The sequence below is a fragment of the Rhamphochromis longiceps genome, linkage group LG16 (genome assembly GCF_057381845.1).
Source record: "Rhamphochromis longiceps isolate RC_006_pf linkage group LG16, R_longiceps_female_GT1.1, whole genome shotgun sequence".
Lineage (NCBI taxonomy): Eukaryota > Metazoa > Chordata > Actinopteri > Cichliformes > Cichlidae > Rhamphochromis > Rhamphochromis longiceps.
Genome location: NC_140572.1, coordinates 36,318,593 through 36,335,100, shown reverse-complemented (window position 1 = coordinate 36,335,100; position 16,508 = coordinate 36,318,593). Strand labels below are relative to the sequence as shown.

Below are 16,508 nucleotides of genomic sequence, written 5' to 3'. Positions count from 1 at the left end.
ATAAAAAGTAAATTTTTTTTTTTAAAAAGTTGCCTCAACAAAAGGGCACTTTGGGCACCCATCAGGAAAGGGGCGGGTGCTCAAGCCCCTCTAGCCCCCCCCCCCTCTGCACGTGCCTGTATTACGGAGCAATACAGTTTTGGCTGTATAACCATTACTTATCATTGTACCTTGAAAGTTCGGGAGATTTTAATAGCCTTGTTTATGCAAGTCAGGAGGTTGAGTATCAAGAAGCTGATAGTGGTTTATGATGGATATTTTGTTTTGACAGCTGTAGCTGATACTCCAGTTCATCTACATAGAAATTAAGCTGGTGAGAAAAATACTCAGTTTTAATTCACTCCCCTTGGTCTTTTGAACTGCAGAACTAACTGACTAAAATATCTTCTCATGCTTGTTTTCTGCTAATTATCTGGTTTTTCCTTTTAACTGATATACTGTAACTCACACTGATATAAAAATTATACATTTTAAAAGGTATATTGCAGCTGCAAATTCGAGACTTTTCAGATCACTGCAAGATAGGGATTCAATTATCAGTAGATTGAGTCCAGAGTCTTTCTGACCATATTTCACAGCTACAATAAACATGTTCACTTGTAATAATTACACAAGATACCGATCTTGATTGGGTAATTATGCAATAAGAAGGAACAAAAGTTGCCTTAAAGAACTCTGCAACCAGTGAATATTTTCACTTCGTTCCTTTCTTTTGAGCCACAATGAAGAAGTTGTTGTGGGTCTTTTGTCTGTACGTTTTTTGTCTCCGTGGTTGTCAGAGCAGTGAGGTGAATGGAAGGGTGGACTTCATGCTTCTTGCAGGGCCTCTGACAAAGCAGGTGGTCAGAAGCTCAGACAGAAACATAAATGATGCCTTTGACTGCAGTCATCCCGTTCCTCCTGGCTCTAAGCAGTACTTTGAGTACCTGCAGAGCAGAGGGGTGACCCACTTCAAAGTACCGCTGTCATGGGCTCAACTTCTTCCTACAGGCCACCCCAGCCAGCCCCAGCAGGCTGTGGTTAGATGTTACCAGACCCTGCTGAAACAGCTGCTGGAAGCAGGTCTTCAGCCTCTGGTCATCCTTCATGGATGGACAGTTCCAGAGTCTCTGCAATCAAGGTATGGAGGCTGGGAGAGCCAGGAGCTGGCACAGATGTTTCAGCAGTATGCAGAGTTTGCCTTCCAAGAGTTTGCACCACTTGCACACTCATGGTTGACACTGGATGGTGTTTGGCATGACGGGCAGCCTGCACATGCTCCCAGTTTTCTGCAGAACTTCCTTCAACTAAACAAGAACATTTACCAGATGTACCATCAGCGCTTTCCTGACAAAGGTGCGTTAGAAGAAAAAGAGACAATTAAGATGAGATACTAAGCAAATAGAGTAAAAATCAGAAGTAAGAAATCTTGAGAAATTTCTCCAAAACATTCCTTAAAATAAGCTATTTTAAAAATGTTGCTGAGAAATCAGATGCAAAGGCTTTTACAAAAGGAGTTTTTAATTTCACCTTTAAAAACACAAAATCAGTATTTTGAGAAAACTGCTAAAAAAAATAAGCATTTTAAAAATCAAGTTTGATTGGAAACTACTATCAAAAGGTAAATAAAACAAACAAAAATAAATGACCATTAAATGTCATATTTGCTGTTTTCCAGTTCTCATATATGTCAAGAAGTTACATTTTGGTGTCATAAAATAAACACATAGATGTGTATTTTAGGCGTTTTTGTAATATTACACAACACATCAGATTTTCTGTATGTCTTAAGAAGTTAAAATACTGTTAAAAATACCACCTGTTAAAAATACTTTATGGCCAACTGATACTGAAAGCCTTCAAAACATTATTTATCAGACATATTACCGTCATGATTATCTCAGCAGCAATTGAATTCACTAAAATAATCTTGTATGTATGTCACTGTACAGTTTGACCCAACAAGCCATTTTTACAGCAGACATTTTATATTAAAATAAATATTAAAAAAAGATTTAAATGCTTCTACATTTACAGGAAGACGTCTGTCAATTGGGTTGAGAGCAACAGATATGACTTCCCTCTCCCACATTAAAGATTCAACAGCAGTAAGTTAAATACTCTATTTCATTATGTATGTAAACATTATGTATACCTTAAGCTTTAATTAAGACCAAGTCCCTTTATTGTTAAAATTGAAAAGAAAATCAATCTGAAAATAACAATGAGACATGCTTATTTGCCCAGAGCTATTAGAAATATGCGAAGCTTTTTGAGGGTACAGGGAGAATCACCTTTACCCTTGAATTGGAGATTAGCTTGCCTAGATAAGATAATCATACACAGCTTGGATCAGCAACCCAACCCAACAGCCCGATTAAATTCCAAGTGATCTTTCTCCATCACACACCCTTTCACCTTGTTGTCATATGCCCACATTCTGCTCATCAGATTTTTCTTGAGCCTAAACCATGAGCCTGATCACAGTTGTTCGATCACTGTATGAAACACTGCTCAGCCTGCATGAAGACTCAAGCAACAGCGCATAAAGAAAGTGGGGGGTGGCTGTAGCTCAGGTGGCAGAGCAGGTCAGCCACTAATCAGAAGGTCGGTGGTTCGACCCCAGGCTGCATCCTGGCTGCATGCCAAATATCCTTGGGCAAGATACTAACCCCGTGTTTGCCTACTGGTGGTGGTCAGAGGGCCCGGTGGCGCCTGTGTCCGGCAGCCTCGCCTCTGTCAGTGTGCCCGCAGCTGTGGCTACAATGTAGCTTGCTATCGCCAGTGTGTGAATGGGTGAATGACTGAATGTAGTGTAAAGCGCTTTGGGGTCCTATGGACTAGAAAAGCGCTATACAAATGCAGGCCATTTACCATTTACCAAAGTGAGTTCTCTGTCCAAGATCTAGATGCCTCATATATCAGGGGGGACCAAAGGAATTGGGGTAAAATGACATGCTGTTAAATCCAAACTCTTATTGCCTGGTAGGCCAGTCTTGCCTACCAGGCAATGGTTAAAGCTTGTGATTTAACCAAATCAAAAGCTTGTTGATGTTGCTTAGCATCTCTGAGGCTACAATCCAAGGCTTAAGATATGATATTGTGTGGTTTCTTTATAAGAGATGTAGTTGCAATGCAATGAAAAAAGATGGAAAATAACATCACATTTATTCTTCTCATGTGAGGCAGATAGGATTTTACTCTGAACCCAGTGCCAGATACTTGAACAAGAAAGCGACAGCTCAGAGTAGGCTGTATCACCGTTTGAAGCATACTTCCCCTGGTTTGCGTGTTTGGTGGTTGTGAACAGCGCTGTCCTGTTTTCCTGTTTCATATTTCTGCATGGTATTAATGCTACTTTCAGAAATGGCTATCTCTGGTTTGTGCACTTTGAATATTTTCTCAAACATGGTTGCCTGTTTTCCGTTTGATGTAACGAGAGGACCACATGTTTGGTGGTTGTGGGTTGCAATGTGCTATTTTCATGTTTAATGCTATGTAAATAAAAAATTATATTTCAACCTAATTTGGTATGGTTGAAAATGAATTGATACGGTTTTAGCAATGTGTTAAAGGTCCACAGTTTGAGAGAAATTTCTGTGACAGTTCATAAAACATAAAGATCCATGCCAAATTAATTATACTGAACTGTCTATTGTGGTGACTCACAAAAGAAGCTTTACATTCATTTATATGACAAATTGACAATTTTTTTAATAGACATTTTTATAATAATAATGGATTGGATTTATATAGCACTTTTCAAGGCACCCAAAGCACTTTACAATGCCACTGTTCATTCACACACTGGTGGAGGGAGCTACGGTTGTAGCCACAGCTGCCCTGGGGGAGACTGACAGAAGCGAGGCTGCCATATCGCACCATCGGCCCCTCTGGCCAACACCAGTAGGGTAAAGTGTCTTGCCCAAGGACACAACTACCAGGACAGAGAGCCCGGGGATCGAACCGGCGACCTTCCGGTTACAGATGCGCTTCCCAACCCCCTGAGCCACGGTCGCCCCATAAATTTTTTTTAAACAATGATGTTCTGGCACTTTGTGTTTCACATGACTATGTAATGGTATATTTTTGAAACAATAGTAGTGTGTTATATATACATCAAAGAGTATCACATACAGTTTATTTTTTGATCAAGAGGCTTGAGTGTAATGGTATGCCGTTGTGTATCTTCTATTTTTAATAGATGGATTTCTTGTCGGTGCACATTGAATATAACTGTGTTATCTCCTCAAATTTTGAAAACGAGCTAAGGAGGATACAGGTAGAGTAAACACATGATGAAAAAATTCCTAGCTTTTCAGATTTTGCATTACTGTTAAACTGCTGCATCTGCATATTCTGTAACACTGTAGATGTCCATTGGGAACTTGCCTATCCTGCTGTACAAGATGACTGCTCATGACTGTTCCCAGAGTAATTATCAGGTTCTTGGAAATTTTTTAAATGGTAAATACAATTATATTTTATGCTGTTATTTTCCATTAAATTACCAATGAATATGAAGAGCTATACAACTAAATTTGTATTTACAGATATATAGCATATAATCTCAAAAAGTTAATTCTGTTCATCTGGATGTAGAGTTTTCAGTTGGAGTAACGTTTCATCACTCATCCAAGTGACTTCTTCAGTCTTAACTGCATGCAGGTTTCCCCAACCTTATAAAGAGTACATTTGCATACTGACTGAAACTAGCACCGGTGACTAAAAGTGGACAGTGAGGTTTCCTAGCCCCATGAGCTTTCATAAATATGACAGTGATTTGCCATACAAACTTTTGCGTCTGACTGGAGGTAGATGAAGTGTATTACACTTAAACCAGAAGATGAAGTTAATATCGTATAATATGTGGAACTGTTAAGAGATATTAACACCAAAACAATGACCAGCGCCACTGAAACCAGTGCTCACACTGGTAATCATGGAAAAATAAAAAAAATATTATGTCAAATAAAGAAATCCTCTGGTATTTACTGAAGAAAAAACACATTAATATAACATTAGTCAACACTGTAAAAATTGACAATACTGCTCTCATAAAAGTGGAAGAGTTATCAAGTGAAAGTGATGAGTGTCATGTCATCATATTATGAGCCAGTAAAGTGCTAATAGAAAATGTTGGACCACAGTCAATGCTTTCTGCATAACTGTTATGACAGATGCATTGTACCAAGAATATTGGGTTAAATGAAGAAAGTGTTTGCACTGTAGATTTTAGTTGACTAAAATTTCTTTTGGTAACCCAAGTATTAGCAAATATAAGCAAATATTATGACCCATTTTATTAGGATACACCATCCTAATCTGATATTACATAATGTATTATAACATTACATTCTATACTATTAAATTCTGCATTTTGTCCTCATTTTGTCCTGCCAAATGTACAAATAGGGCGGGTAAAATAAGTACTGAACACATTACCAAGTGTGTTTCTAAGTAAATATATTTCTAAAGGTGTTGTTAACATGACATTCTCACCAGACGTCTGTAGCAACCCATCCAAAGGGAATGCATTTTTTATTTCTTTATACTTACTGTTTTATAACTGACAAGACTTAACTGTTTCTTGACCACAACACAGTCCTGATGGACAATGGCCTGAATATTGTGGGGTGTGACATGAAGGACGTGTTAGGCAAGCTGGACATGGAAGATGCTCTTGTCAAGTAAGAGTTCATTTTCTGATTCACATATATTGTTATTCTATTTTTTTTTAAGTTCACGTGTGATATTTATGTCTTTTTATTTTCTGAAAGTCATGCAGGTTCACACCACACCAGGGTGACAGGGTTAAGAAACAGTTATCAGACTGTGTGGGATAAATTTAAGTCCCAGACCACAGCAGAACGAGATCTTTTCCTTCAGGAATCATTCCCCTCTGGCTTCCAGTGGGCCACCTCCAGCGTATCCTTTAAGACTGAAGGTGGCTGGTCAGAAGGTGGGAAAGGAGAGACTATTTGGGACCGGTTTGGTCATGAGGGCTTGGCCTTTGCAAATCAGACAGCTGACCTAGCTTGCGACAGTTACCGTAAGGTAGATTATGATGTCTACCTTCTGCGAGGTCTTCAGGTCGACACCTACCAGTTTTCCATCTCTTGGGCCCGTATTTTCCCCACAGGGTACCGACAGAGCCAATCAGAAAAAGGAGCTCAATACTATGACCAGCTGATAAATGCTCTCGTTGCATCTGGCATACAACCCATTGTCACTCTGTACCACTGGGATCTGCCTCAAGCACTCCAGAATTATGGTGGATGGACCAATGCCTCCATTGTAGAGGCCTTCAAAGACTATGCAGATTTCTGCTTCTCCAGGTTTGGAGACAGAGTCAAGATCTGGAACACATTCAATAGTCCCTGGGTAGTGAGCCATGCCGGGTATGGTACTGGTGTGCATGCCCCAGGAGTAAAGGACTATGTGGAATCTTCCTATCAGGTGACAGTGATGTTATTAGAATACTGTAATTAATCACTTTATTACAAGTGTAATTATTGCACTAATGTACTTAACATTTGATTTTGCATTATCAGGTCACTCACAATATTCTCAAGTCCCATGCCGAGGCCTGGCATGTCTATAATGACAATTACAGGAAAACACAAGGAGGAAAAGTGGGCATTGCCTTGAACTCTGACTGGGCTGAGCCCAGTGACCCTGCCAAACCTGAAGACGTAGCAGCTGCAGACCGTTACCTGCAGTTTATGCTGGGCTGGTTTGCATATCCCATATTTGTAGACGGAGATTATCCTGCAATACTCAAAGATCAGGTGGAACAGAAGAAAACAGCATGCCCTGACTCTGTACCAGCAAAGCTCCCAGTTTTCACTCCAACAGAGAGCAAGAGGATACTTGGTACTGCTGACTTTTTTGGTTTAAATCACTATACTTCTCGGCTGGTCAGCAACAGTGATGGTGGGTGCACCCCTGGTCCTGACGGTGTGGGTGACTTCCATGCAACTGTGGACCCCACATGGAGTTCCACAGCTTCTGACTGGATCTATCCTGTTCCTTGGGGACTTAGAAGGCTCCTGAACTACATTTCAACAGAATACCTGAGTGCTAACAAATTACCTGTATACATAACAGGAAATGGGATGCCAACAGATTACAGTGTAGACAGTCTCACTGACACCAGCAGAATGGACTATATGAAAAGTTACATCAATGAGGCCCTGAAAGGTTAGTGTTGGAGATTTCCCCAATTTGAAGGCACATTTTTTTTAGAGAGAGAGTTAAAATAATTCAAATATTAATTTTGTTTTTGTGTGTTCATTTTGTAGCAACACTCACAGATGGAGTGGATGTGCAGCGATTCACAGTGCAGTCACTCATGGATGGATTTGAGGCAAACCAAGGCTACAGCCAAAGATTTGGTCTTCACTATGTCAACTTTGAAGTGGGATCCAGACCAAGGACCCCAAAGCAATCTGCATATTTGTACGCTGAGATTATCGAGCAAAACGGTTTCAGTTCACAAAAAAGTAAGAAGTTTAAAGCTGCAGAAAGGCCATTAACTCGACGTTTAGCTGCTTTACCACCCTCAGAAGTTCCATCTCAGGCAAAGGTAGTTTGGGAGAAATTCTCTTCACAGTCAAACTTTGATAGAAAAATGTACCATTATGGCACTTTTCCTGAGGGCTTCAGTTGGGGAATTTCTTCGTCGGCCTACCAAATTGAAGGTGGCTGGAATGCTGATGGCAAAGGTCCTAGTATATGGGATACATTCACTCAGACAACTAACACTATTCCTGATAATGCAAACGGCAATGTAGCCTGTGACAGTTACAACAGACTTAATGAAGATCTCTACATGCTGCGGGCTCTGAGGGTGAAGTCATACAGATTCTCTTTGTCCTGGTCCAGGATCTTTCCTGATGGCACACGTAAGTCCCTCAACCAGAAAGGTGTTGACTACTACAACAGACTCATTGATGGTCTTATAGCATACAATATCGAACCCATGGTAACACTGTACCACTGGGACCTTCCTGAAGCTTTGCAAAAGGTCAATGGCTGGGAAAGTGCAGAGATGATAGACATTTTTAATGACTATTGCGACTTCTGCTTTGCTACATTTGGTGACAGAGTGAAATTCTGGATAACCATTAACCAGCCTCAGACAATTGCATGGTCTGGATATGGACTTGGAAATATGCCACCAAATGTTAAGGACCCAGGGTATGGACCATACATAGTTGCACACAACCTCATTAAAGCCCATGCCAAGGCCTACCATACATATGATGACAAGTATCGCCAGTCTCAGGGTGGTCTAATCTCCATAGCCCTCAATGCTGATTGGGCTGAACCTAAAGATGTCAGCGTTCGCCGTGAAGTGGTGGCTGCTGACCGGGCGATGCAGTTCCAACTGGGATGGTTTGCACATCCTATTTTTAAGAATGGTGACTATCCTGATGCACTGAAGTGGCAAGTTGGGAACAAAAGTGAAATCCAAGGTCTTCCACAGTCAAGACTTCCTTCCTTTACTGAAGAAGAAAAGAACTTCATCAAGGGAACTGCTGACGTATTCTGTGTAAATCATTACACTACAAAGATTGTAAGCCATGTTACAGCTCGGCTTAGCCCTGCGTCTTATGAATATGACTGGGACTTCAAGGAAGAAGAGGAAAATGATTCACCAACTACAGCCATTCCTAACCAAAAAGTTGTGGCCTGGGGCTTGAGGCGACTCCTCAACTGGATAAAGGAGGAGTATGGTGATCCAGAGATTTATATTACTGAGAACGGAGTTGCTACAGAAGCACAGACAACTTGGGATGATTCTGCCAGAGTGTTTTTTTACAAGGCCTATATTGATGAGGCTCTGAAAGGTATACTGTCAAAGTGATTTTATTAGCTACATTGCACGATCATTATAAGTATTTTTAATGTACCTAATTTTTTTGTGCGCTTGTTTACATTACAGCCTATAAAGTTGATGGTGTGACTGTGAAAGGATACACTGCAACCTCTCTAATGGATTCTTTTGAGTGGCTTAATGGGTACAACGTTGGATTTGGCCTGCACCACGTGGACTTCAGTAACCCAAATCGGTCAAGAACACCCAAGTACTCAGCTCATTTCTATTATAACATCATAAAGGATAATGGTTTCCCATTGCCAGATGATGAGAAGGTACTTTATGGACATTTTCAAGATGATTTCATTTGGAGTACTGCCACAGCATCATACCAGGTACCCTAGATAAGGCCACTGCACATATATTGCAATGCTTACTCTATTTTCATTCGTTTCAAATTACTGTTTTATACTTATTCCTTTCAGATTGAAGGAGGGTGGAGAGCTGATGGAAAAGGTCTCAGTATTTGGGACAAGTTTGCTCACACTCATCTCCGAATCTCCAATGATGACAATGGGGACATAGCTTGTGACAGTTACAATAAAGTAGAAGAGGATGTTGCCATATTAAAGCAACTCAAGGTGACCCATTATCGATTCTCCATATCATGGTCAAGGGTCCTTCCTGATGGTACCACCAACTACATTAATGAGGCTGGACTCAATTACTACCACAGACTGGTGGATGCACTGATTGCTGCAAACATTCAGCCTCATGTATGTATAATTACAGCTAAAAGAACTGTACTAGAATTGGTAAATTCAATAACGTCAGTAAACCCTTTCCCTTTGCTTTCAGGTCACTCTGTACCACTGGGACCTTCCACAAGCCCTGCAGGATATTGGGGGATGGGAAAATGACACTATTGTTACCAAATTCAGAGATTATGCTGACTTCATCTTTGACAGACTTGGCCACAAAGTGAAATTTTGGATAACTATTAACGAACCCTACAATGTAGCCATGATAGGACATGGTTATGGAGTAGGTGCCCCAGGTGAGCTTTATGCTTTAGTATTCCTGGTTGTCTGCTTTATTTAACAAATAGGAATAGTACTGTTACTGAACATGCAAAACTGTATATAAGGACACCAAAAGTGTTCAAAACAAAATGTACTGTTTCAAACATCAAACAATATGTCTTCTGTAAAAACAATAAAGCAATCCTTGACCAAACCCTCAACAACAAAAAATATAAAGAGGCTGCAAATGTGTCTGTTTGTCTCCAGGGATCAGTTTCCGACCAGGTACTCTGCCCTACGTTGTTGGTCACAACCTGCTTAAAGCTCATGCTGAGGCCTGGCATATTTACAATGACAAGTACAGGGCCAAACAGAATGGAATTATCTCCATCACAATTAACTCTGACTGGTCTGAACCCAGAAATCCTTATAAGCAGGAGGACTATGATGCTGCAATACGCGCCATTCAGGTACACCAGTTCTTCTTATATTTTAAAGCAATATGTCATAGTGGTTATTTCAAGTGTCTTTTGTGTGTCTTTTTGTGCAGTTCTACATTGGCTGGTTTGCCCATCCTGTATATAATGGCGACTACAATGACATAATGAAGACAGTCATTCGTGAGCGAAGCCTTGCTGCTGGTCTGTCAGAATCTAGGTATTCAAAAAGTACATTTAGGCCCCAAAAGGAAAAAAAAATTGCTATAAAGTTACCTTTAAAAGCAGCAGGACATTTTCACTTTTTTTGTTGTTTGGTCCTTTTTTCAACAACCACATAACCTGTTGGTTTCACTTCCATTTTCCAGGCTGCCTGAGTTCACTCCGGAGGAGGTTAAAAGAATTAAAGGCACTTATGATTATTTTGGGTTCAACTATTACACCACTGTCCTAACATTCCCTGTGGACTATAAGAACCTTCAGCACTATGATGGAGACAAGTAAGCAAACGTTAGATAAATATTAATAGAGTAATCTTTCATTTTTCTTCTAATAAAAGAAACCAACAGATTTAGCACAGCTGACTTTGTTCTCTGCTGTGGCCGTTTACTGAAATGTGAAACTTATTTCATTGTTTTACTCAAACTCAAAAATCTAACCTTTTTGATCTTCACAGGGGTGCAGGGTCAACTGTTGATCTCACCTGGCTGGATTCAGGTTCAGGCTGGCTGAAAGTCACACCATTTGGATTCCGCAGAATACTTAATTTTATCAAGGAGGAATATGGAAATCCACCAATTATTATCACTGAGAATGGCATCTCAGAGCGGGGCACTGTTGATCTAAATGATACTCACAGGAGCCACTACTACGAAAAATACATCAACCAGGCGTTAAAAGGTATGAAAAATTTATCTTTAAATCTATTTAGGACCAGCACAGTTAGAGAAGAAGGCTATAAATATGTCTCAGATAAAATGTGGCTGTTTTTTTTTTTTCTTTTGTGGAAACATTAAGAAACTAGATTTTAAGTGCAAAAAAGTTAACTTATCTCTTTTCTCTTCCCAGCTTACTTACTAGATGGTGTAGACATCCGTGGCTACACAGCTTGGTCACTGATGGACAACTTTGAGTGGGCTAAAGGCTTTTCAGAGAGATTTGGGTTTTTTTACGTGAATCATTCAGACCCTAATATTTCTCGAGTAGCTAAGAAATCTGTTTCCGACTACTCTAAAATCATAACCTGCAATGGATTCCCTCACCCTGCGTCAGGACATGAGTGCTTGAATCCTGTGGAAGGTAAATTGACACCATGGATTGTAAATAGTACGTAAAAGATAAGTACGTGGCCACCCTACTGTAAACATAAATATTTAAAGTCTATGTTTAGTTGTATCAGTTCAGCATTATGGCTATTACCAACTTGGTACTTTAAAGTCAGAACACAATATATTTGTGTGGGAAGTTTTCAGCTAATGCTAACCAGCCAGGCTGGCTCTCCATTGACACAGTTACATTGCTAAAAACTGCAAAATGCATTAAAGTTAAGAGAAGTGGAATTCCCACCTAACAAGGTGCTTCCACAGTGCAAAAGCAAGCCTTTTAGGACACCTAAACTGGACAGCTGCAATACGATATGCAGTTCCATGATCAGAAGGAACAGGGATACTGAGGGGGTCCTAAATATCTATTCCTGCATACAAGCATTTTGTAAGTTGAGCTTAAGCATTATAGCAGAGTTGAGCTTGTGTATTGTATGAATGCAGATCATTTAGACAGATGTAAGATGTTTGCAAGTGTGTTAGTTTACAGCACTAGCTTACTAACAAATAGCTAAAATTAGCATGATAATTAGACACGGTGCAAAAATAATGCTCTGACATAGTGAAAGCTAATGTTTTCATTTTGTTAGTGTCTTTCTTACCAGCTCACAGACACCTGCTACTTAGAGGTGTATAGACATGCAAGAAACCTTGTTGTAAATAATAGCATTAAAAGTGCTCAGAATACTGAGAACAAAATTCAGAGGTCCAGTTCAGTTGCTAGCAGAGTGCTAGCAACTGTAGTTGTAGTCAAACCTGCTACACCACACCAAATAAATTTAAACCTTAATGCAATTTCTGTGGAGGAATTCTAACAACAGGTAAAATAGGGCTTTGATTTACAGTTACTGCCTGCAAATGTTAAAAAATAATACGAAAACTTTGGTTTCTGTGTCTTTTCTGCAGAAACAGCTGCACCACCAATCACTGACAACAATGCCACTGTGAGGTTCCTTGGTATGGAGCTCTCTGTCCGCAATGCTGAGACCGGACTTAATGTCACATTTGCTCTTCTGATTGTTGCAATGTTTGGAGCTGTTTGTGCATCATTTTGCTTCTTTAAGTCAAAAAATCAGATTTGTAAAAGTGGAAAAACATTCTAATTGCAGATAACTTGACATATTATTAAAGCCCTCATATTGACAGATGCATTTTAATTGCAGGTATATAAATTATTTCTTTTCCTCTTCTATAATGTTGCTGTCACTGTCAAGGTTAAACTACAATTTTAAATCATTTTTAAAAATGATCTGTGGTCCGTTTAGTTTGAGATACCACGTAAGCGTACATGTAAAAATATGTTTGTGTGTTTTGGGACTAATTGAGTAAAATATTTCTTCATTTGCTGTTTAGTATCAGACTTTCAGACTTCTACATATAGGACTGACCTGCAAAAGCTTATTACCTGCTGTATTAGTCAACAAAGCCAAGTATTTTCTGTTAAAAATCATCAGTTTGTCAGCCAGGGTGGATTAGTTTGTCTATATGGCTGTAAAATGGGTTTAAAAAGTGCTATTTAGAATATTATGTTGTTTCTTCAACTTTCTGTTCTCAGAAAGCTTTTTAAAAATGGAGTGTAGGTATCACCTAATTCCTCTAGAGGTCACTGGCTGTCTAGATTAGATTAGATAGAACTTTATTAATCCCTCAGGTGGGTTCCTCTGGGAAATTCGATTTCCAAAAAGCACAGCACCGACAGAAGTTTCAGAGTTACAGAATAATATATATATAAAAAAAAACACCCAGCACGCCCCTGCGGGCGGTTTATCCTTCAAGCTCGGGTCCTCTACCAGAGGCCTGGGAGCTTGAGGGTCCTGCGCAGTATCTTAGCTGTTCCCAGGACTGCGCTCTTCTGGACAGAGATCTCCGATGTTATTCCCGGGATCTGCTGGAGCCACTCGCCTAGCTTGGGAGTCACCGCACCTAGTGCTCCGATTACCACGGGGACCACCGTTACCTTCACCCTCCACATCCTCTCGAGCTCTTCTCTGAGCCCTTGGTATTTCTCCAGCTTCTCGTGTTCCTTCTTCCTGATATTGCTGTCATTCGGAACCGCTACATCGATCACTACGGCCGTCTTCTTCTGTTTGTCTACCACCACTATGTCCGGTTGGTTAGCCACCACCATTTTGTCCGTCTGTATCTGGAAGTCCCACAGGATCTTAGCTCGGTCATTCTCCACCACCCTTGGGGGCATCTCCCATTTTGACCTCGGGACTTCTAGGTTATACTCGGCACAGATGTTCCTGTACACTATGCCGGCCACTTGGTTATGGCGTTCCATGTATGCCTTGCCTGCTAGCATCTTGCACCCTGCTGTTATGTGCTGGATTGTCTCTGGGGCATCTTTACACAGCCTGCACCTGGGGTCTTGCCTGGTGTGATAGACCCCAGCCTCTATGGATCTTGTACTCAGAGCTTGTTCTTGTGCTGCCATGATTAGTGCCTCTGTGCTGTCTTTCAGTCCAGCTTTGTCCAGCCACTGGTAGGATTTCTGGATATCAGCCACCTCCTCTATCTGCCGGTGGTACATACCGTGCAGGGGCCTGTCCTTCCATGATGGTTCCTCGTCTCCCTCCTCTTTCTTGGGTTTCTGCTGCCTGAGGTATTCACTGAGCAGTCTCCTTTGGCCAGCCTATTACCCCAGCAGGGTACCTGATCACGGGCAGGGCGTATGTGTTGATGGCCCGGATCTTGTTCTTACCATTCAGCTGACTCCTCAGGACTTGCCTGACCCTCTGCAGGTACTTGGTGGTTGCAGCCTTTCTAGCAGCCTTTTCATGGTTCCCATTTGCCTGCGGGATCCCCAGGTACTTGTAACTGTCCTCTATGTCTGCAATGTTGCCTTCTGGTAGTTCAATCCCCTCAGTTCTGACTACCTTCCCTCTCTTTGTTACCATCCGACTACACTTCTCCAGTCCGAACGACATTCCAATGTCATTGCTGTATAGCCTGGTAGTGTGGATCAGTGAATCGATGTCTCGTTCACTCTTGGCATACAGCTTGATGTCATCCATGTACAGGAGGTGGCTGACAACTGCTCCGTTCCGTAGTCGGTATCCGTAGCCAGTCTTGTTAATGATCTCACTGAGGGGGTTCAGGCCTATGCAGAACAGCAGTGGGGACAGAGCATCTCCTTGGTAGATCCCGCACTTGATGGTGACTTGTGCTATGGGCTTGGAGTTGGCCTCTAGTGTTGTACGCCACATCCCCATTGAGTTCCTGATGAAGGCTCTTAGGGTCCCATTGATCTTGTACAATTCTAGGCATTCCAGTATCCAGCTGTGGGGCATTGAGTCATAGGCCTTCTTGTAATCAATCCAGGCAGTGCACAGGTTGGTCAGTCTGGTCTTGCAGTCTCGGCTGATTGTTCTGTCTACCAGTAGCTGGTGTTTTGCACCTCTGGTATTCTTGCCAATTCCTTTCTGTGTCCCGCTCATGTATTGACCCATGTGCCTGTTCATCTTAGCCGATATGATGCCTGACAGGAGCTTCCATGTAGTACTGAGGCAGGTTATTGGTCGGTAGTTGGAGGGGACCGCTCCCTTCTTGGGGTCCTTGGGGATCAGGACCGTCCGACCTTCGGTTAGCCATTCCGGGTGTCTCTCGTTAACTAGCAGCTGGTTCATTTGTGCTGCCAGACGCTCGTGGAGTGCAGTCAGCTTCTTCAGCCAGTAGGCGTGAACCATGTCGGGCCCTGGTGCTGTCCAACTCTTCATACTGGAGACCCTTTCTTGGATATCTGCCACTGTGATGGTTACTGGACCCTGTTCAGGGAGGTCGCTATATATATATATATATATATATATATATATATATATATATATATATATATATATATATATATATACATACAGTGGGGCAAAAAAGTATTTAGTCAGCCACCGATTGTGCAAGTTCCCCCACTTAAAATGATGACAGAGGTCAGTAATTTGCACCAGAGGTACACTTCAACTGTGAGAGACAGAATGTGAAAAAAAAATCCATGAATCCACATGGTAGGATTTGTAAAGAATTTATTCGTAAATCAGGGTGGAAAATAAGTATTTGGTCAATAACAAAAATACAACTCAATACTTTGTAACATAACCTTTGTTGGCAATAACAGAGGTCAAACGTTTACTATAGGTCTTTACCAGGTTTGCACACACAGTAGCTGGTATTTTGGCCCATTCCTCCATGCAGATCTTCTCGAGAGCAGTGATGTTTTGGGGCTGTCGCCGAGCAACACGGACTTTCAACTCCCGCCACAGATTTTCTATGGGGTTGAGGTCTGGAGACTGGCTAGGCCACTCCAGGACTTTCAAATGCTTCTTACGGAGCCACTCCTTTGTTGCCCGGGCGGTGTGTTTTGGATCATTGTCATGTTGGAAGACCCAGCCTCGTTTCATCTTCAAAGTTCTCACTGATGGAAGGAGGTTTTGGCTCAAAATCTCACGATACATGGCCCCATTCATTCTGTCCTTAACACGGATCAGTCGTCCTGTCCCCTTGGCAGAAAAACAGCCCCATAGCATGATGTTTCCACCCCCATGCTTCACAGTAGGTATGGTGTTCTTGGGATGCAACTCAGTATTCTTCTTCCTCCAAACACGAGTTGAGTTTATACCAAAAAGTTCTACTTTGGTTTCATCTGACCACATGACATTCTCCCAATCCTCTGCTGTATCATCCATGTGCTCTCTGGCAAACTTCAGACGGGCCTGGACATGCACTGGCTTCAGCAGCGGAACACGTCTGGCACTGCGGGATTTGATTCCCTGCCGTTGTAGTGTGTTACTGATGGTGACCTTTGTTACTTTGGTCCCAGCTCTCTGCAGGTCATTCACCAGGTCCCCCCGTGTGGTTCTGGGATCTTTGCTCACCGTTCTCATGATCATTTTGACCCCACGGGATGAGATCTTGCGTGGAGCCCCAGATCGAG

At 41.5% G+C, this 16,508-nt stretch overlaps 1 protein-coding gene across 1 annotated transcript; it reads left to right on the top strand.

Moving 5' to 3' along the window:
- The first annotated feature begins 809 nt into the window (after positions 1-809).
- Positions 810-12,687, top strand: LOC146651595 (lactase/phlorizin hydrolase-like). Its single transcript, XM_085384527.1, has 17 exons — positions 810-1,335; positions 2,017-2,087; positions 4,184-4,261; positions 4,353-4,446; positions 5,585-5,669; positions 5,760-6,438; positions 6,534-7,182; positions 7,284-8,834; positions 8,930-9,198; positions 9,289-9,579; positions 9,662-9,860; positions 10,093-10,295; positions 10,376-10,482; positions 10,631-10,762; positions 10,939-11,162; positions 11,331-11,561; positions 12,491-12,687. The coding sequence occupies exons 1-17, from the start codon at positions 810-812 to the stop codon at positions 12,685-12,687; spliced, it is 5,586 nt and encodes a 1,861-aa protein (XP_085240653.1).
- The last annotated feature ends 3,821 nt before the right edge of the window (positions 12,688-16,508 follow it).